Below are 22,658 nucleotides of genomic sequence, written 5' to 3' on the forward strand. Positions count from 1 at the left end.
TACTTACTCAATTTCACCAAAAAATCTCAGCTTTTGAAAAAAACCCCAAACAAAACATACAAACAAACAAACAAACAAACACCAATATCCACACCCCCTTTCTACTTGCCTAAGTTTAGAAGAAAGAAAACGTGACTTCTCCGAGTCTCAAAAGTCTGATGGAAACCCAAGACCTGAATTTTGTTTTGTCTTCTTAAGACTTTTAGGCCAATTACATAGTTTTGGGGAACTGACTCGCAAGGGGTTTGCTGGGCTGGTTTTAATCTTCGAGGTTAGGTCTAGTCACGCCCCATTTTCATTCTGAAATAAGGGTACTTGTATAGTTACAAAGATTTTGATCTAACATATATTTACAGTACATTTCTGGACCAAACCATGTAATTCTCCACATTTAACAGTGAAACTAACCTAAGAAAACACAAATAAAATTCTAATTGTTACTTAACTAAAACTCTAGCAGGGAAGTCCGATACTTTTTCTGGTACACGTATAGAAAAATTGTACAAGTTTCATAAACTATTTGAAAAGAGTAATTACTACGGGGCACACAGCACTTTCACACTGTTTTTACATCCTTTTTCCGTCCTATTTTCAGTTTTTCCAGTAAACTGTTGCATACGACATTCAAGAGAGCAATTACATGAGCCATGTTCTTTGAAATGCTTGACTTAGTAGGGTGAAACAGACCTGAATGGTAGAATTCAACTACGTGAGAGAATTCGGTTGTGCCTCTTCACCAGAATCGAGCTAGAATCTTGGTAAAACGAAACGTGTAGATTTAACACACAAAAAGCTCATCTTTACTCATCCTTACAGATTCTGTAATTCACAATTAGAGAACTCATTCAAAGATGACTCCGAGCCTGCAAATACTGAGCTTCACTTCACACTGGCCATGATTATTACTTGTGCACACGTAATGCAGGAAAGGCTGGTCTCCTTTATATTTTAGCAAACTCCATTTCCCCCCCCCCCCCCCTCAGGTTCTAAGAGGTTTTCACTCGCTTTTCCCCCTCTAGAGCAGAGACCCTGTTGCGGGCGCAGGTATAAACCGCATCCAGAGATGGACCTTCCAGCCCGAAGCTTCAGTACACCCCACCTGCGCGTTGGCGCAAGACACAGCCCTGAAGAACCCCGAGAGCACCACCTGAGAAAAATCCGCAGCTTCCGAGGAAAGAGGCCCCGGAGGAGGAGGAGGAGGCAGCGCCCGGCGGGGCCGCTCGGGGCTCTCACGGATCGGCGATGGCCGGGGAGCTTTCCCCCTCCTCCCCAGCCGGGGACGGGCTGCCGGGGGCCCCGAGGAGCAGGGGCGGGGGCCCGGCACAAGTTGGCCGGAGAAACCTGTGGCTGCCGTGAGAGCCCCGCGGCCGGGAGCGGGGCGGCGCCCGGGGACCGCCGAGGCGGGGACGCGCCGCTCTGCCCGGGAAAGGGCGCCGGACACTGACCTGTCCTCCGAGTCCATGCGGCTGAGGGGCTCCCCGTCCGAGGACATCTCCAGGCTGCCCCGCCGGCCCCCCGACGTGGCGCTGCCGCAGCTGCTGCCGCCGCCCGTGCCGGGGCCGGTGCCGTATCCCTCGTCGCCGCCGCTGGACACGCTGCTGGAGCTGCTGCCGCCCCCGCCGCCGCCGCGGCCCGGCCCGTCCTCCTGGCTGCCCCGGGGGCCCTTGGGCTCCTCCTTGGCGTCGGCCTCGCTGCCGCCGCCGGGGCTCGGCGAGCGGGTCTCGTCGCTGCAGCAGCCGCTGCTCGTGCTGCTGCTGCTGCTGCCCACCAGGCTGCTCTCCTCCTCCTCGCCGCCCTCCTCCTCCTCCTCTTCCTCCTCCTCGTCCTCGTCCTCCCCGTCCCCGGCCTGGCTGGCGCTCTCCGGGCTCGGCTCCGACATGCTCTCCGCCTCGCCGTTCAGCAGCAGCAGCGGCTCCGGCTCCACCGAGGCCGAGGACGAAGGCGGCGGCGGCGGCGACGACGACGAGGAGGATCCAGCCCCACCGGCGGCCGCCACCTCCGCCGCCACCTCCGCCTCCTCCTCCTCCTCGGCGGGCGCCGCCTGCCCGGGAAGGCGCCGCTGGGGCTCCGCCATGTCGCTGCAGCGAGCGGCCGCCATGGCGCCTGCGAGTCGCTGCCGCGCGCGCGGGGCCGGCCGCGGGCGTGCGCACGGCGGGGGCGTGCGCGCGCGGCCCCGTGCGCGTCCGCGCGGCCCGGTGCGCGCTCCCGCCGCTCCCCCTCCTTCCTTCGCCCTCCTCGCGCACCCGCACCAGCGGGGAGGGGAGGGGCGGGGCCCGGCTCGTGCCGCCGCCGCCGCACGCGCTACGGAGCGCGCCCGGGGACAAACAACGCGGGGAGGGCGGAGCGGCGGCGGCCGCCGCCCCCGGCACGAAGGGATGGTGGCGGGCGAGCGACGGGGTCCGGGTTTGAGTCTGCTGGGGATCCCACCGTCAATATCTCAGGGATCCCGGCTGGAACCTCCAGGGATCCCGACTGGAATTCGCCAAGGATCTCGCCGTGAATCCCCCGGGGATCCCCGCTGGAATCCCCCGTGGATCCCGGCTGGAATCCCCCGGGGATCCCGGCGCCCCGCTGCAATGGCGTGATCCCAGCCCCCGGCTCCACGGATAGCGGGCAGTGCCGCGGGACACGCCGGGAGCCGGGAACGAAGCGCTCCCGGTTCCCCCGCCTCGCTGCCGGACAAATCCCGGCGGCAGCAGGGTCCCAGAGCGGGGGTATCGACATTCCCGGCTGGCGCTGCCGGGAGCGGGCTGGCTGAGGCGCAGGGCGGGGCCGGGAAGGCTCCGGTGGTAGCCGGGACAGCGGGCCCTGTCACGGGCACTGAGGGGGGAGAGCGGGACACGGAATGGGAGAACCGAGGCTCCTCGGGGAGAGCTGCAGGGCGCGGGTCCCGCTGTGGAGCCGCCCGGGCAGGAATGCCGCGGCACGGCTCGGCCGGGGCAGAAAGGAGACAGGGAAAGGGTTCCGGTGCCGCTGAGAAAAAGGAGTGAAAATAGCGGCCGCGCTGTGCAGCGAGGAGAGAGAATAAACCAGAACAAACTGGCCACAAACCTCCGTCGGCAGGGAAGAGGCTTCCTGGCTCCCGGGGGAAAGCTGTGTGACCAAAGGGGACTGTGAACTATCACAGAGTGGCTTGGAGTGGAAGCAACCTCATTCCAAACCCCTGCCATGGGCAGGGACACCTTCCACCAGGTTGCTCCCAGCTCCATCCAACCCGGCCTCGGACACTTCCAGGGATGGGGCAGCCACAGCTTCTCTGGGCAACCTGTGCCAGGGCCTCACCACCCTCACAGGGAAGAGTTTCTTCTTAATACCCAATCTAAACCTATGGATGTATAAAAGGGGGAAAGTGACATCTTAACAGGATGACTGTCAATCGCGTAGAAGCCTTCAGAACAGAATTTGAAAATTAAGGTCATTTAATGATCATGTAAAATGGGATAAAGTTTACTATAAAGTACATAGGATGGGGATTTGCATTAAAACAGAAAGGTAGAATCTGAACAGAGAGATAAAATCAGGCAGTTGGACAAATTATTAGAAAGATGAGAAGGGTAATTGAAGGCTATTCAATCAAAAGTAAATAAACCAAAGGTAATAAAATGCTATTGCATGTGAATTTTAAATACCCAGTCTTTAGCCAACGCTTATAGAGCTTGCCACATTTAAAACAAAAATCATGAAGCCATGGTAGTTAAGTTTAAAAACAAACTACAAGACGCAGAGCCACAACTCAGTCCAGGAGAGCACTGTGCCTTCTGCACATGAGGAAGAACATCAGCAGCTCAAGTTACAGCAGGCATATCTGGCATGTCCACAGAGATCCTGGATTCCAGGGGAAGTTAACTGCGTAGGATTAAAATCTGGAGAAGGAGCTCCGAAGACCTGCATTTGCATAGCTGGAGATGGCTCCCAGCCCATCAACAGATGTAGTTGTGAGCGGCAACAAGAACAAGCTGTGGTGTAGCAGCATCAAAATAGAGAGCCACAGCGCCGAAACAGCAGCAGGGGGTTGGGGATTCAACATTGGATTAATCTTTGAAAACAAACCAGTAACATATTTAGCCTGCAGAGGAGCATAAGCAAAGTTTGGACACCAACAACAATGAAAAAGTGATGATAGTTCCTCAGATTTCTAGAAGCCAGCCTCAGCTAGAAAGTGGAAATGCTAAGAATGGTTTAAAAAAAAAAAATCCCAGAGGGGAAAAAAAGACAAGAACAGCTGCAGTGCTGTTTCTCATCTGTGCAAGATGTGTATGGCAGGTCTCCTAACTCCACAAAACAGGCAGCAAACCCTGAGTTTCTGTACCCTGTTCTGCCTTTCCTCCTGCTAACAGTGTGTGCCGTGCTTTGCTCTCCGCTGAGCGAGGCGTGGGGCTCCCTGGTGGGTGTTGCAGTCACCGCTCGAATCAAACACGAAGTGTGACGTTTCAAAAACAACCCACCCTTTGATTCAGCCCAGAAACGGCAGTAGCTGAAATAATCCCTGTGCCTCTAGTACCCACTGATGCCCTTCTGCAGTTCTGTGCTGTAGCAAGGGACAGAATCAGAGAGGTATCGAATCATGAGAAACCAAAAATACATGAAGGACTTCGGTAAAAGACACCTTTCACAAGCGATGAATATGAAGATAAAGGGGAGAAAAGTTCTCACAAAGAGCTCTGTGTACTCTAATGTAAATTGTCCTGATCGGCTCCGCTGTGTGCTCAAGCCAATCGATGTCTTTTTTTTTTTTTTTTTTTTTTTTTTTCTTCCCCGGGTCTCTCTGGGTTTCTTGAGGTGGTGGTGTGTGCACGCCAAGGCTCCTTGTGTTTGGCACTAAAAGCGAGCGGGGTGAATTCGACCTCCCACTTTCCACTCTCCTAAGCAGCGCGGTAGAGACGCCAGCTCATTAGGTAATTTGTGTATTCAAAGAGGGTCAGGGAAGGAAACCTCAGGACATTTCTATTGCCTGATGGAAATCACTTGGCATTTAAGCAAGCACTCAGTACCAACAGGGTCACTCCTGCAGCAGGCAGTCATCAAAGAAAAACTCTCTGATAATCTCTTGGTGTCCTGCTCTCAGGTTTTCAAACGAACAAAATTCTGCGTCCAGGCTTGGCCCTTGAGTGCTGTAATAAAGCCCTAATTAAGTGCAAGCAGCAATGATTATTGCTGACTGAGCGTTCTCTGTACAAACCCACACAGCTTACCGAAGCTAGATTTCCTTTTTCTTCAAGGTTTTTTTGACTTTTCAAACCCCCTGAAAGGGATCTGTCAGAGAACAGGTGATTCTACAACTTGCAAAAGCATCTAAATCATTTACATTTGAATTCCGTGATAAAAGCTCAAAGGAGGAGACTCCTGGTTAGGAAATCCTTTGGAGAAAAAACACATCATTCACTTTGGGCTTTGCGTGTGGATGTTACTCTGTCGTTCACACAAAGAGTTTCTGATACGCTCAGTCTACCTTGGTATGATCACCTTACAGGGATGCTTTAAAGCTCAGATATTTGTGTTGAGGAATCAACAAAGTACAAAATAATAAAATAAATTTTTAAAAGCCAGTAGATAAAGCAGGAGAAGCCTGTTCACAGGCAAAGATTCCAAGCAGGACCATTAGTTCAAGGACAAACAACTTGTAGACACAGCAGAGGAGGGAGAAGAAATGAAGATATTATTCTCTTACCTCAGAACACCAGGGTGCAGGGCATTCACATTGACAGCAGGATCAGTAACAAGCACACTCCAAAGAAGTAGTTTCTTCTTTTCTTGATTCACAGCAATTTTGCTGTTTTGTGGGGTTTTCTTGAAGGACACTTAGGTGAGATCACCAGAAGATATGTGTAAAGCAGGTTTCTTGAGTTTTTCCCCTAAATTTGATCGGCATTATAGTACTATGATATACAGTATACAAACAAAACACTTCAAAATAGCAATTAAGGCCTATAAAGAAAAATTAAATAGGCCTGAGGTACAGGAAAGGTGACCTCCAGTCTTACACTTGCTCGGATACCAGGAGAGATTCTGTAAAGCCAAACATTTGGTCCCTGAGCTCCCCATGCACGTCTTAAGCAGTGCAGGAAATTCCTGCTGCCTGCACCTCATGACTCACCTTGCTCACCATTCTGCCTACTCAGCAGCCTCTGGAAACTGCACCCTTCCCTTCTTTCTGCCCCACCCTTCCCCATCCAAATTCAAGGTCTGGAGGAAGAGGCTACCATCTCCCATTGCTTCAAGTGAGCAGCCAGCGCTGGGTTCTCACCCTTCCCAACAGACTGGGCTGAAATTGCCTCATGATGCAATTCTGACCCCACCCTCTCCTGCAGCACCCAGTTAATTCTCCCTTTAAACCCAGCTTCCAAGCTCTTGACTTTTTAAAGCTGCCTTTAATCTTTGTCCGTACTGTCTGCTTAGAAACCATGACTGTAAGAAACTACAAGCCATGCTTAGGTTGGGCCAAGCAGAAGGCTTCAGGGAATGTATACTGGGAAAGGGTCCCTCTTCTCTCCCCTGGAGTGTTGAGCTCTCTCTGGGGTTGTAACTGGCTTTGAAAAACACTTTGCAGCAAAATGCATTCTTGATACTGCTTAGGACCTTCTTCCGCCTCTGCCCTGCCCCTGCTTTGTGTCACGCTGATCTGCTGTCTCTTCTCTGGTGCCAGCACAGCTGTCCCTGAAATTCCTGCCATGATCTAGACCAGAGAACTGCTTTTAGTGGTAACTAGGAGGGAAAAAAATAAAATGGCATTCTGTTCCTGTTAGGTCATGAAGTTTCAGAAAGCTCCAGACAGCTCAGTCAAATGTAACACTCTGGGGATGGGGAAAAGAGGAACAAAAAATGTTAAAAACTTGCTAAGGTGACACAAAGGACCAGGGGTTACTTCACGAGTGGAAAACCCCATTCTGTCATTCTGGAGCTCATCCAAAGGCACATCCTAACATTCAATCTATTTGCATTTGTAGTGAACTCCTGCCAGCCCTGTGGAGATGAGGGCATCTCTGCTTTAAGCCATCTATAAACACAGTGAGAGGAAGGCCATCTCCCGTAGATATTCTGATGTAATTGAAAGGCATCAGATACCTTACAAGTGGATGAAACCTCTAAAATGTACACTAATTGATGCTCAATTTGTTGTCAAATAATTCTGAAGGAAAACAGGAAATGCAAACTAATAAAGCCTGAAAATTTTTTGTCAGTGAAAGATAAAAAGCTGTGAGTTCAAGGCGTTAGGAGGCCTTGTAATATGGTTCAGTGATGTGCTCTACAGATTGCTGCAAAACCTGAAATCTAAGCACAGAATTTCAAGTAGGTATTCTTTCAGCTATTCAGCTGTGATATCTTATTAGTTATTACAGATACCACTAAGAATGAACTCGGAATTTGCTTCAGAAACAAAAGCTACCTGCAGTACATTTGCACTGGTATGGCTGAATACTAATCCTGCCACCCCACGTCTCTCAATTTTTGTGACTTCCAGGGACTTGCATAAGTATATGCTAAAAATGCATTGTGCTTTTCTTTGAAACTATTGGGAAAGTTTTTCAAATGCCACACTGGGAAATTGGGAAAGTTTTTCAAATGCCACACTGGGAAATTTAAATAACTGATGCCAAATATCATATGAGCAGGTAAAACAGTAATATATGCAGGACTGTACAAGCAAATAGAGCTTTTTTTTCTCTGTCATCAGTATTCTCAATATTTTTATTTATGACTAAAAAACATACATAAATTATCAGAAATACTTTCTTTCCCTCCCAAAGTATCCTAAATCTTCTTGTGTACATTTTCTTTTTGGCACAGTTTTCTCATTTTCAGTAAAGGCAGCCAAAATTCTTAAGTCTAGGAAGAATCAACATCCTTAAATGCTGTAATTTAGATTCATTTTAGACAGAGATAATTAAAATATTTGCTTCCAGATCATAGAGTCTTTACATGCTGTTAATTTGGGGAATTGGTTTTCTCAGCATTCTTATGCAAAACAGAGCTGGATTCCAGCTTTAAATGAAGGTGTGTGCCTGAATACATGTAGAGGGGTTGTCACCAGTATGTCCTTTTATTTTCTGCAGGTCACTTGCTGCAGAACCTCACAGTAAAAAGCAGGGGAGCTCATCCCAACTGAGGGGGCAATTCTGCACAAGCACACTAGGCAGTTTTTCCCTAAACATATAGATGTAAAGTCAGAAGCAGAGGCTTTTTTGGACACTCGGAAATTCTTTTGGAAAACCATAAAAGTAATCAAGATCTTGCATGTTGCAAAACTGGTGTGTAACCATTACAACCAAGCAGAAATGCATAATTAATTGAATGCTAATTAAATACAAATCACAGCTTGGAAGGAGTACAAGTTTACAACAGCTTTTCTGTGTTCTAGGATTACTTTAAAATTCCCCCTCTTCAGCTTGTGGTAACTCCCCTTCTTCGATTTGTGGTGGTAAATATAATTTGGGTTTTCCATAGAACGGTTTTAGATTTCTTTAAATTAATGTTTCATAAAATCTAAACAAAAATCCCCTTGCAGAAATCTAGTTATAAAGTTTGTACGCTTCCCCCCCCCCCCCCCCCTTTTCTTGAAAGAATCTCCTGTCCTTCCAAGATCAAGCTCTTGTGAGCACGTCCTTCCAAAGTTCTCAGCTTCCCAGAACAGGCTGTGGGCCTTGACGATAATTAAGGGAGTGAAGCATGTCAGATGAGGAGAGGCTGAGAGAGCTGGTTCAGCCCCAAAAAGTGAAGGCTCAGGGGGGGGGATCTTATCAAGGTATAAACATCTGAGAGGGGAAGTAACGAAGATGGAGCCAGACTTAGTGGTATCTGCTAAGAGCAAGAGTCAATGGTCACAAACTGAGATGCAGAAAATAAATCCTATTTAAACATAAGAAAAAAGCTTTTCACTTTCAAGCAGTGGAAAAGATTGCCCAGAGAGGCTGTGGCATTGCTGTTTGTGAAGTTATTCAAACTGCATCTGGACATGGTCCTGAGCAGCCTGTTCCAGGTGTTGCTGCTTGGAGCTGAGGGCTTGGACTCCATGATCTCCTGAGGTGCCTTCCAACCTTAACATCTCTGTGATTCTGTAAAATGGAGATATTATTCCCATGTCACACAGAGACACAGGCTTTGCTAAATCTGCAAAGCCAGTAAGCATTTTTCATGGTTCCCAAATATCACCATATACCCTGGCTTTGCCCCAGTCTGATGTGGGGATGAAAATCATATTCACACCACTCCTGCCTTGCAGCATGCCTTGTAAAGATGGGAAGGGAGTCCTGGTTGGGAGCCACAACAGCTGAGTTGAGCTGCGTGGCTGGGACCAAGCCCTGAGTCCCCGCAGGCAGGTTTGGATGCAGCTTGAAAGACTGATGGCTCCATTCAGAATTCCCACGATAGCACAGATGACAAATTTAGGGTCCTGCTACATCCCGTGAGATTAGAGATGACAAGCAAGTGAGATTACGTGTTTTCCATGATTGCCAGATCTTGGCAGGCTAGAGACTTAAAGGAGAGAGGTTATCCTTAAGAGAGGCATTTATCACACACTCTGGCCAGCCTTGGGCGGGATACTGTCTTGGAAAAAGTGTCAAAGTCCAGATTTCCCAAAACCTTAGCAGCTGGACAGTTCATCTTCTCTCCGCACCGCTCTGCTTATGTTACAAGAAAAATCCAGGTCATAGGAAGTTTATCAAACAGCTAGAGGTACACAGAATTAATTTATTTAAATAGAATTTGTTATTTGGTAGGCTTGAGCACAAGCAAACACATGAATTTCAGAAAAGTGCATCCAAAGACATGAATTGCCATTATTAGGGCATTCACTGAACACAGAAGTCGTACTCAAATTAATCAAAACTAATTTAACAATTACAAAACCAGCGGGATGACTTCATTGTCGTCTGCCACTTATGACAAATGTTTATTACAGATAGTGTATTTGTCATCTGAGCTATTAAAACACCGTTTGCTATTCATAACTCCTCAAACCTTTCCTGTAAGATGAAGGATCCATCATGTTCATGAAAAATAAGCCAAGCTTGTAGAAGTACAGCACCCCTCCCTATTCTCAATCAATCAAATCTGAGAGAGAGAGGGAGAGGGAGACTGATGAGAACAACCTACTTTTCTGTGCGTGGCATTCACTGAATGTGAAAAGGGGTTTCAGCAGGACCGAGAAAGTAGCTGTTGTCATGACAGCACTGGGAAGCCCAGGGACTGAAAAGATCTTCATCAGCTCACTGCAGCAATTCTGTGCCAAAGGAACTGTGCTGCCTGTCTGCATGCTGACAACAGAGCCAGGGGAATGCCTGCTTGTCAAACCTCTGTGGTTTTACTCTGCAAACTTCCCCACTCCTGGCCTCTGACGCTGGAATATAGTTGCATTCTGGCAAAAATGGATCTCTCCTGCTGTCCTCCTTCCCCTCCAATACTCCCCACACTTTCTGTTTCTCTCTCTGGTGTAACAAGGGCAGCACTCAGCCTTCTTGCACTCCCTTTTGCCACAAAAATGCCATGCTAAAGGCAGCAGTAGACTGTAAAAAAACCTAATCAAATACCCATTCTGCAGTCCTGCTCCATCGATGGCCGTAATGACTACCACCCCTGCATCCTCAGTGTGAGGATGGATGCTCTGGTGTTTGCCTGGCTGCTCTGGGGCAAGAGGCTGAGGATTTCTGTGGCAGGATCTGCTCCCTGGGGTCATACCCTTGAAAAGGGTGGAATGTTACCTGGTCAGCTGTGGCCACACCAGCCCAAGTCAATCCATTGTCTTTCACACTGAGTTAGGCAGCCTGCTGTCTGTGCTCACTGGAATCACCACAGGCACCAGTTTTGGGAGAACTGTTCCATTCCCAGTGAAGCTTTCTTTTACAGAAATTACTAAAAATGGTTGCTGCATAGGTGAGATCCTCATAATTTAGACAAGGGAAGAAAAAGTCAGGTCTTTTTGGCTGTGCACATATTGATCGAGTTCTGGTACTGTTTATTTGAAGCAATGGGAAATAAGAACATTTGGAAACCTGCCTTATGCCCCCACTGGTTATCACTAATGGAATGAAAACTGAGACTGAGTGCTTTACACCCGCTCTTGCAACAGCCACTTTTATTGCAAACTAAATGATCAGAGATATGTGCTCTCAGAGGAGTTTTACAGGCTTTGTCTGAAACTTTGGCGTCTCTGGTATTGATTGCAAAATTCACATTGACCTCAGTGAGGCCAGACTATCAAACTCAGCCTTGAGAGCTGGGGAACTAAGGAGTTTTGAGGAACTCACAGCAAATCCTGATATTATTGATGGCTGCTAGGAGGTGGGAACTTGTCCCCTACTGCACAGGAGAGCCTAAGTTGCACTGTATTCAGAATTTCACCCTCCATCAGTCAGAATTTCAATAGTTCAGAGGTCCACTCTCTCAGGAAGCCTGGAATACGTGGCAGAATTGGGAGATGTAGATCCTAAATTAGCTCGATGCCCCGATGATGTGCCCTGTGGATGCACTGCATGTCCTCTAATAGGCAAAGCAGCGATTCCCCTCTCCTGAATTCTGTTCCCAGCTCAGCTGCTCCCAGATTCTCCGAACAGCTGACTGCATAGGAGTGGGCAAAGCATTTTAGCGTGTTGTTGTGCAGAAATTTATGCATGGTTAGGATATGCTTAAGAGAGTCTCTTTCCCAGGACTCCTCTGAGGTGTAGTTGTTTGTGTTTGAAGCCTTCCAGTGAAAGCTGCTGTCAAACCCACACATGGAGTGTTCTCAACAGGGATGGGCCTGACTTTTAATGACATAATGCTTTTGAGTCTAGTCAGTCTTTTAAAACTGGGGGCTTTTTTCCAGTCAAGGTAAACATTATGTGCTTGATGATTTTTGCCTAGTGACACATGCAAACTGTATTAAAAGAACCCAATACTATCCAATAATTTTTCTAGGCAGATCAGTGCCCCAGAACAACCTCATATGATACTGAAGTTACAGTAGGAAAAGGGGCACTATATTTTCTTGGCAAGCAGTTGCAATAGAGGCATTCTGTCAGCAGCAGTTTGGCTTTATATTGCATTTAACTGGATAATTTATCAGAACCATCATCTTTGCAGTTGAATTTCTGTCTGGGTTTGGCAATGCTAAGCATTTGTTTCATCTCAGTGAAAAGTGGATCTGGCTCTTTAAAGCCTGGAAAATACAGGAGACTTTTTAGAGCAAGGTGAAAAAGAGCTGATTTTAAATGTGGTGAATCTTCCAGTCCATGCCTACATGTCTTCACATAAAACTGGGGTCTCTTAAATTGAGGAAGCTATTTGATTTAGGTTGTGCCAGTGCATAAGAGGTACAACAAAGAGGGATGGATTATAGAAGTGTAACCCAGGCACTGAAAGCATGAAGATATCAGCTCTGTAGAGAGCAATGACCTACTTCTGCCTTGTTTCTTCCAAGGAAAATCCTTTGGCATCACTTCAGGCCATGGTTTCTGTTCTCCCTGCTACCTTGAGGACCTGATCTTGCACAAAAGTGCCTCAGACACATCCCAGTTTCTCAAGCCCAAGTTTCATATAGAGAGGAAGCAAAGCAGCCAAATTAAAACGGGACTTTACAGAAAAAAACCCAAACATTCTCCTTACCATCCTTAATAAAACATAAATAAAGTGCTGGGCCAAAGTCTGGGAACCACTTGTGTTTCATGTTTTTTATAACAGTACATATTTTGGAGGTGTTTTGCATATTATACAGTCAGATTTTGGGACTTTCTTATATTGCAGTAAGTGACTTCAGTCCACCACCTGCACTGCACTGTGGTAACTCCTTTTGGCATATCGCATGCACGTTCATTTCCATTACATGCAGCATATTCTCATCAGCTTATGTTCTACAGTAAAAGCTCAACAACTCAGCTTACATCATGCTTAACAAAGTATGACAAAATAAATGCTGGTTTAAAAGCCATATAAATATTGAAACACGAAGCATTTGAAAGTTACTCCCCCTCCTCCCTTATCTAATTATACTATTAATAAGCAACATGCAGAATTTAGTCTGAGATGTAGGAACCACAAGAGATCAGATTCTCACACAAATTCTCTCCCGTATCATAATGCTTACAGTGTGAGCGTGTTTAACTTTAAATCATGCAATCTGTCCACCTGAAGCCAAAAGGGCTGTTCCCATCTGGGCTTGGATCTCCCGCATCAACACAAATTCTGTTGCCCTGGTTATGTGCAACTGCAGGTTAGGCCAAGAACACATTTTCAGTTTTGCAGTAATTTGTCTTGCATTTCCAGTGTAATATGATTGTCCCCTTTTTATCTTTAATTGCTGCTGTGCGCCATTAAGCAGCAATATCACGATACTTAAAAGTCACTTTGTCTTTCCATTTGGTGAAGCAACCCCATTTTATGGGCAAAGGAAGTCTCTGAGACGCGGCTGCAACCTTGCACAGAAACCTGTTTATGCAAAGTCCTATCAAGAACTTCTTTCATTTAGGTTAAAGGATCAAGTCCTTAACATTTGAAAATGCACAATAAACACACAACACTGCATCATTGAGTAGGAAGGTTAATAAAAATACAGCCTGGCATTAACATTAAAAAGGCTCTAAATTTTTTCTTCACAGGTAATTAGTTCACACAATGAAATAATCTCCCTTCTTATCCTGGAAACACATGCATAAAACAGCTCAGATAACATCATTTACATACAGGCTGCTGCATCCGCATGTTAATGGCTGGCAGTGAAAAGTTCAGACAAGTTTGTAATCCCCGATTTCCTGCGCGTGCTCAGCACCCAGATTCCCAGGAGGAAGAGAAAGGGATACTAAATATTACTGGGATGACAGCTCAGCTGCAGCCCGCCACATCTGGACAGCTCGCACAGTTACTGAGTTTCTCAGACCACGGGGTCTTTGACAGTGCTGGAGATTTGTTTTTTTTTAAACTCATCTTGGTATTTGTTCCTTTTGTCAGTCACTCCTGGCCATGGCCATCACCCTAAGCCTATTGTGCTGCCGCCGCTCGCTTTGTCCGCGCTGCTCCATCGCGTGGAATTGGGAGCAATCTGCATTCCCATTTAAAGCACTATCATGTCACCCATCAGCGATCGCTCGCTTTCATCCCTTAAAACTCTCAGACAATGGCAACCACGCCGTGAGGACAAAGGGCCGGGCAGAGGGGGAAAAGGAGGGAAGCTGCAGTGGGAAAGCAGCGGCAGCAGCAGCTGCAGCCGGGCTAACTTTGTTTTCCCGGGTGAGCACTTGAACTTGCACTGGTAACATCCGTGCCCTTCATCTCCCGTTTCCCCTCCTAGCACGGCTTATCTGCCCAGGGCAGGCTCTGGAAGGGAGCCTGGCTGTTTGTGCGTCAAGGCCAGCAGGTAACAGCGGTGTTGCTCCAGCCCCAGCCAGCGAGCCCCTCCCTGCCCACCGCCAGCGGCAGGAGAAAGGGAGGGGAAACTGCGGGGCTGGGGAGGGAAAACCTCCTCCGGCAGGGATCTGATCTCCTGCAGCACTCTCCAAAACACCAATCCAGCTTGCTGGGCATCCTTCAAATGTACTTCAGCAGTTGTTGGAGGAGGCCATCTATTCAAGTGACCAGAAATCCTGTTTGCTGCATTTAAAAATGCAGTTACAGCACCCAAGGGTTTGGGAATTGCCTGGAGAGTCTGCAGTGCTAAAGCTTTAGCTAGGATTCACTCCCGTGCACTCTCATCCTCGGAATAGTTTGGAGCCATCAGCTGTAGAGAGCTTAGACTTCACATACTGCTTATGATTTACTGCCTGAAAATGTTGTAAAAGTCAGGGATTGTGTTTGCAGATGAAATAACTGCAGTGCTCCAGCCAGCCAGGGGAGGATGGATGGGAATCCGTGTGGAGCACTTCTGTGAAACAGGCATGGCTCAAAGCAAGGCTTTAGAGTCCCACCTTTTATAAACATGACCCAGCTGTGCTCCTTGGGGTGCACGAGATTTTAATGAGGCAAAATTGATCAAAATGTCACGACCTCTGCTCTCCCTTGTCCTAAAATCTGGATGATGGAAATGAAGTGGAGCTTAGCGAGGTTGTATTTAGCTGATCACACAGAATGGAATAGCTTTAAGATCATGAAATAAAAGTTTTAAAATAAAAAGCTGTGAGGTCAGAGTAGTTATGCCCCCCAATCACCTTATATAAGCAAGTGGTTTTCCCAGTGTTGTAGTCCATGAGTATTAAAAAATTCCTCTCCACGAAGGCAATCTCCTAAATGGCTGAGGTTGGTTGGTTAATTTGTAGCTGCTACCTTGTAAATAGTGGTTAGGATTTCACACATTATCCAGGCACTCTGTCTTTATTAACAATATTTATTATTTGTAGGCACAATATACTAGAAGCAGTGGTTCCAAAATATTATGAGTCTGTTGGCACAGGCTAAGAAAACAGCCAGGAATGTTATTCAAAGGTGATTTTGGTTTCCAGGCAATTTCCCTGCTCACAAAAATGACACCTTCAGCTCGACCTGACTCCTACAAGCTGGCTTCCTTGCTGTACCAGCCCTTGCACGTGCAAACTCACTGAGACATTCTCCAAGTAGCCAAAACTCAAACACAAAATAGCGTCAGGAAACATTCATCAGAAAGTTCAGCTGTCTTTTTTCCCCTCTGTCTAGATGTGACCATTCCAGTGTATAAAAAGAGTAAACCCAATAGCCATTAACAGCTGTTTCATAGACTGGTGGATGCACATACTAAAGAAAAAAAGATCATTCCTCTTTAAAGCTAAAACATCTGAAACAGCCTCCATGTTCTTGCTGACTTGGGAATTTACCAAGAAGAAAGCAGCACAGTATGAAGCACTCAACTACATGTGTAATCAGTGTCAAGGCTCACCAGAAATTCATATTGTAAAGAGGTGATTTACGAGCTGAGTTGCTAAACTTTGCAGTCCTTTTTCCCCCTCAATTGCTTTGAAATGTACTGTCAATTAATGACAATTTTCTCAAATAAATTCTTATGTATTTGTTTGTACCTACTAATTATTTTATTGCTGGTAAGGTGACTATTCCTTAGATTTTTTTTTTCCTAAATAGAATCCATTGCTGAAAATAAAGGAGTTTCACATGCAAGTTACTTGGAAATGTTGGGTGTCCCTCATGATATGCTTTCACTCAACCCTTCAGGATGATAAGCACCTGCAGATTTTCACCACTCCAAGCAAGAAGCTGATTGCCTGGATTCAGCTGCTCCTGTTGGGACAGACAGCTGGGGTGTGGATAAGGCAGTTTTTCTCCACATAAGGAATGCAGAATATTTTACACGTTGGGCTGTAATGGATTTAAAGATGCAGAAGAGAGCCCAGTACAGTACCAGTCACTTCACTGGGACACAGACCAGATAACAACAAATGAGGATGAGGCATTTTCCTCAAAGTTTTCATTGACCAAACTTTGAGGCTGTAAGTAAATCATCCTTGTTCTACATATAAAGTTAAACATGCAGTCTGGTGGTTTTGTGGGTTTTTTTTTTTTTTTTTTTTTTTTTTTTTTTTTTTTTTTTAATAGTACTCATTTCACCTTCAAAAGAGCAAGAGGGTGTTTCCAGTTTTAGTCTGAAATACTTTGAAGTATTCCCGTTCCATAGAACAGGGGTCTGGATAGAATTTGACAAAAAGAAAAAAAAAATTAATTCCTTATTTTCGTTTTGGTTTCAATAATAAAGAAGCTAATGATCTCACATCTGGTCCTGTCCAGATACACTCTACAGCAGCCCACTGAAAACAGCACCGTTTGCTTAGTTTTACTTTTATCCCAAACAGAACCCAATCCAGCCTAAATAAGTGTTCTTACACACATCCCAAACCAGACTGCCACATGAGGCAACACGCAACCTCTGTGCTGATGTCACTTACCCAGAGCTGCAATTAAGAGTTGCTTGCAGTTTCACCACAGCAACCAGGTCGTTTTTAGACAGACCTTAAAAAACATTTTCTTTGGCATACCACAGAATGAAGAAACACCACAAAAAACCCCCCCAAAAATCTTCATTCCACAAGTAACATTTGACTGCTGACACATCTGGAACAGCTGGGTAACAAGTTGTGCGTGTCAAGTTCAGAGTGCAGCTGCTTTTAGCCTTCATTTTGGGGCAGGCATTTGTTTGCTGCCACCAGTATATTCCATTTTACTTTGTAGCAGCTTCTTCAGTGTTCCCATATGGACAAGCCAAACAGTTCCTAGGATATACCAGCAAGCATATATAATGTTTTTTTAGAAGAAATGAAGGCCAGATGTTGCTTTGTTATCTCCACGTGCATCCTTAAAAAAGTTAGATTAAGTTGTTTCAGATATATTATTAATGCCAGGTACAGGCAATTTGTTTATCGGCCGTTTAAATGTCAATTTTCTAAAGGACAGTAAGTAACATTTTAACTTAGGATTCAAACTGAAATTAGATTAAACTACCCTAGAATAACTTCAGAAAGTAATTATAGCACAATCCAGGATCCCAGGGACAAAATAGTATTGTGTAGAGAAGACATGATGAGCCATTTTTGAGATCTGAGTGAGTACTACCTACGGTTTATTAGAAAAGGAAAAATAAACCCCCTCCAACCTTATCTTTAAAATATAATGAAAAGTTTGAAGTAAGACTTCTCCAAAAGCACCACTGATTAAAAGTCTTCTATTCTGCTGCTTTGCTCATCCAGGGTACAACTTAAGCCACTAGTCTAAGTCCTAGAGAATTTAATAAATCTATTTCTGACAGTGTAATTCATTAATGTTTTTCATGTATGCACTCCTGGTACATCTAGTGGATCCAACAGGGTGGATGAGAATTCTGTCACAGACTGTCCAATTAATGTGATTTCGATTGAAATGTGCAATTTTTTTTTTCTGATTTCCTGAAAACACAACCTTATTGGACTCATTTTATGACACACATTTCTGAGGAAATGTGAACTGAAAACTACTTTTTCCACCTCAGTGATAACATAAACAAGGTTTGGGTTTCAGCTGCCTGGTGAAGTCTTTCCCTCTGAGCCAGTCCACAACATACAAAAACTGCCAAGACACCAACTATAACTTTTTGAGTAATGTCACTTTATTAAGGGACTTAAAAGAATCACATTCTCTAGTAGCCTTGGAACAATGCAAATGGTGAACAAAAGACAAAAATAGATGTAATTGGTTCTGAAAAGCATGAACATCTGTAGAGAATGTGTTGCATTATTCCTAAGGACTCTTGCTTTTGAAAAAAAAGCACGTTCCATATATACAAGTGTCAGTGCAATAGCCAATAAAGCAATCAGTCAGAAATATAAAAATATCCTAGATACAAACTCAAAATAGATGTTTGAAGGCTGACCATATCAGTATTCTGATATTTCTATATCTCAGGAGTACGATCACTGGGATGAGCTATTCAGATGAGGTAAGAAACAGTAGATGCTCTGTGATAACACAAAGCCATACATTAATTATTTTTTTTCCATAAGACAAAAAAATAGAGCACCCAATGAAACTCCAAGTCTTTGCAGCAAGTGCCCACAGGAAGTGAAATTATAGTCTATGATCATTATTACATTCCTGCATCATTCACCTTTGCTGTCTTTGCCAACAGTTTTATCAGCAAAACTTGCTCATCCTCCCCCCCTTGCCCAGCTCCAGTATAAACTGCACATTCCTTGCAGATATACCAAACCAACAACTGCTTTAGACACAGACAACATCTATAAATGTCCAAAAATCACTTAGTCATTCTTTCCTTTATTGGCTGCAATTCTTTTCTTGGCAGCAAGGGCAGAAAGAGATTGCAAAACTTAACAGCAACCAGCTCTCTCTAGCAGGGTTAGGGAGAGAACAGGGTGTGTCCTGTTTGCCTCAGGTGTTCCAGTAATGCCACTGAACTTAAGCCTTGGTTGGTTTTGGTTGAGCAATAAAATCACATTCCTCTTCTTCGTTCTGTCTTTTGGATGGAAGGATGCACTAATTTGGGGCTGCTGTTCCAAAAACAGAGGGCGAGGTGGTAACTTTTCAGGTTGATACCCGTATCATCATTCATCTTTCCTTCAGCCACCTCTTTCACTGTGACCCCTCCAGGCTCTGCTGCTGAATTCTGATCCCTATTTTTTGACTTTTCAGAGAAAATGGCAGAACAACAGGTAGCCAGACGACACGCTCTTTGTGTGTACCTTTGTGGCAAAGAGCACCAGGAAGAACTGGCGGCAGAGCTGGGAGTGCCAGGAGAATCCAACAAACACCAACTCCTACTTGGGGAGAGGGGCAAGGGTAAAATCATTTCAAACTGTGTAACAGTATCGGGCCCTCCTCTGTGGAAAAGCACAATGGATTATATAGTTTCTAGAACAGCAATATTAACTTGATCAGGATATGATCTGTATGATAAAAAAAGCACAACAGCAGCTGGCAGCTGCCTTCCTGTGAAACTTGCCTTACCACTTATGGCACACACATGCACTGAAGCACACAGCAGTTGCCTGAACCTGCAAAAGATTCCTTAGCCTTACATCCTAGATTCAAAAGCTTTCCCTGAAATGTTTTCGTTTCTCTTAATTCTTTTCTAAATCTCTTTTGTCTCAGGCAAATTCAGGCAGCTGTGCGAGATGGAACAGCGAAGCTGGTAACATCTGTAGTGTGACAACACTTGACAGATTATTTCAGGTTTTCTTTCAGTTTCCATGCAGATGCCAAAGCCTCCAGGAATCAGCACACTTCTCTCCTTAACCCCACTGAACTTGGCAATCAGCGTTTGCAAATATTGAATCACTGCTCACCACGCCCCACGAAGACAGGCTATTACCTCCCGTGTAAACAGGCAGGGAATGGAGGCACAGAATGACTAAGTGATTATTCCAGTATCACACCACCAGTCTGGGAGAGCCAGGAGCTGAACCTGTATTTCTTGCATCTCAGTCTCAGGTTGTCTGTTTTGTTCTGTGTTGCAGCCTTAATTCTTTCCTGAAGAGGAAGACTGGGATCTCTTAAGAGTCTGTCACTGCTACTCCGGTTGACAGGAGATGTTGCCAATGGGATAGGAACTGTTGCATTCCCCACATCAAAAGGTGGAACACAGTGTGACATCTGTTTGCTGGAAGAAATACTAACCATACAAGTCCTTAAGAACATCAACATTTATTTAATATGATATAAAAGGAATGGGATATGAACATTCGTATTTGAACAATAATAAGTGGCTTCTTATACTTACATCGTATGTGCTCATTGTATAATATATACACAATGAACATAATTACATTTGTACACAAACTAAGTACTGGATTGAAAACCTGCTTATTGCTGTACACACCCTAACCCCATGAAGGAAAAGCCCAGTACCTCAAAATACCTACAACTCCATTTTAGTCAAGAAAAAGTAACCACTAACATTAATGTCTATGTTGACAGAAGTGTGGCAGTAACTGCTGACATTGCAACCTGACCAAGAAATCATTACAGCAGAAACAGGACATCTTTTACTAAGCAATAATAAAAATGGCACATTTTAAATATATCTATATGTATATATATATATAAAAATTTTACAAAGAAATTGTTAAAACAATAAATTGTAATGTTTAAAAAGTGTAAAACAAGGTTTAGTGGTGATATGTAAAATTAACCGAGTTATGCATCTAAAAGAAGCAAAAAAAGTAAACTTATATGATCTGTCATTAAAAGAACATTAAATTCTGAAGAACAGCAAATAAAGTTCTGACTGTAGGCTGCACATTGAAAAGAGCCTTTATTTTGTGTGCACAGAAACCGTAGCAGCAAGCTGGTATCAGGAGAACAATCTGAAGGTTGTTGAGTGTACACGTGGGCCATTTAAAGCTCTCTTGGAATAAACATTTTCCAGGAAGTGATAAAACGATGCTCTGTGGCCAAAAGCATCAGAACTATGAATTTCATAGATTTAAAATATACTGTACAATATCTTCTCATATTTTCATAGGTCAGGTCCATACATCTCAGGCATGAATTGTTTCAACAGAAGCCGTTAGTGCTGAAAGACAGACACAGATTAAGTTACTCTATTTTAGCAACAGGATATTGTCTAAAGAACTCAGGGGATTAAACACAGCAAAGAATTCCTGATCTCATCCTAGCCATGTAGGTGTAGAACATAATAAAAATATCTTAGAAATCAGTTGTTTCCAAAGTCTGTTTTCCTGATTAATATTACTGCCGTCAAGATATTTTGACAGAAAGAAGCAAAACTGATATATTTTGTTTTTTCAAATTTACACCACTTTGATGAAAATCTGTTTACTCTGAGAGTTTTATCCTGTTACACATGGTCATCTCCAAATGCTCTTCACCTAAACCAGTAATAATAGCAAAGATCCTAACTAGTCTCAGAAATGCCAGGCACATTTTGAAGAGAGATCCAGAATTACTGAGTTGCTCCACTGTACTGGCAGCACAGTTCAAGTGCTCCACCCAGAGCTTGCTGTATTTCGGTAATTGCTGCAAGGACTTCTATAAATAGCTTTTAGCAGTTCATTGGTAAAAATGTTCCTGAGCTTTGAATCCAGGTGCTCTATAAAATTTCATTATTCCCCCATTACTCAGTGCAAATGCAATGCTTAAAATCTAACAGGGCTAGTGGTACACACAAATTTGTCCCTGCAAAATAAGGGCTGTGACAAAAAAGGCGCCTTGTGTTAAGGGCTTTTTCCTTACTCCTACAAAATCCTGTGCCACCAATTTCCTATGGCAAATTCCCCCGGCATCGTGCCAAGAGTATCATTTTTCTAATTGCCTGTAAAAGCCAAATACAGGTATTACCTCTTCATTCCCTGGAATCTACTATACATTTTCCAGATGCTGCCTGAAAAATTCGGTTGCACATGACCAGGGCTTATCCTACAGCTTGGAAGTTCCCTTTGCCACATATGATTTCTTGAAAATGAGGGCTGCTGAATTCTTGGGTGTCAAAACACCTGCCAAGATCTCTCAGCAAAGCACTGGAATACTGGAAGCACAGCCCCAGAAGGCAAAGGGCAGGAAATACTGCAGGCAAGCACTGTGCTCCATCCATCTCCTCTGTATTGCTAATCCCAGCCGATGGCACAAATTTGTTTTCCAACTCCAAGGAAACAACCAACAGAGGCATCAAATGCAGCAACGTGGAATGTGCATGCACATAGTTAAGAGCTTTCCCCAACTGAATCCAAACACTGAACAGCCACAAGGGATGTCTGAAGTTCTGGAATCCTTTCCCCATCGTGGTGAGGCATGTGCAAGCAGAGAATCAGACTGACAAGTGCCATTCCAAGTAGACCACTCTGTCCTAAGCAATTAAAGCCTCTTTAGAGGGTAGAACTGTCCTGAACAGAGAAATGCTTCACCTGCAGAACTGGCTGTGGGGATACACCGCACCAAGCTTGGGGCAAGCCTCTTCCTATTAATTCCTATTTTATTTAGCATAAATCCTCAAGAAAATGAATTTGCTGATCTGAGCTGAAAGCAGCTTAATGCAATTGGTGATGGATTTCTGGTTGCTCCCCTCTTCCCAACAGATGCCCTGTGCCTACAGACAGAATCCAGCAGTGTAGCTACACTTTCATTACTGACCCAAAACTCAGCTGATGGGGGAATGTTTGTCCTATTTAAAAAGGAGATGCATGATAAATGAGTGTACATTTATACAGAACCTGAAAAGTATTAACACATATCAGTGTTTCCAGAAGGAATGCTCCACTCATTTTTTTAAA

General features: G+C 44.8%; 2 protein-coding genes across 6 annotated transcripts in view; both read right to left on the reverse strand.

Annotated features, from left to right (window-relative positions):
* AEBP2 (AE binding protein 2) overlaps positions 1–2,098 on the reverse strand; it is a 43,028-nt gene extending 40,930 nt beyond the window's left edge. For both annotated transcript variants that reach the window (XM_066184430.1, XM_066184429.1), the window contains exon 1: positions 1,446–2,098. In XM_066184430.1, the coding sequence (XP_066040527.1) occupies positions 1,446–2,098 (653 nt within the window). The remainder of the gene's footprint in view (positions 1–1,445) is intronic.
* A 15,902-nt stretch (positions 2,099–18,000) lies between these two features.
* The window catches only part of PLEKHA5 (pleckstrin homology domain containing A5), a 160,280-nt gene continuing 155,622 nt past the window's right edge, over positions 18,001–22,658 (reverse strand). For all 4 annotated transcript variants that reach the window (XM_066184434.1, XM_066184433.1, XM_066184435.1 and 1 more), the window contains one exon: positions 18,001–20,944. The gene's annotated coding sequence lies outside the window, so the exon portion shown is untranslated. The remainder of the gene's footprint in view (positions 20,945–22,658) is intronic.

This window comes from Chamaea fasciata, unplaced genomic scaffold (assembly GCF_029207755.1).
Source record: "Chamaea fasciata isolate MVZ Bird 193981 ecotype frontalis unplaced genomic scaffold, bChaFas1.0.hap1 SCAF_5, whole genome shotgun sequence".
In the NCBI taxonomy this organism is placed as follows: domain Eukaryota; kingdom Metazoa; phylum Chordata; class Aves; order Passeriformes; family Sylviidae; genus Chamaea; species Chamaea fasciata.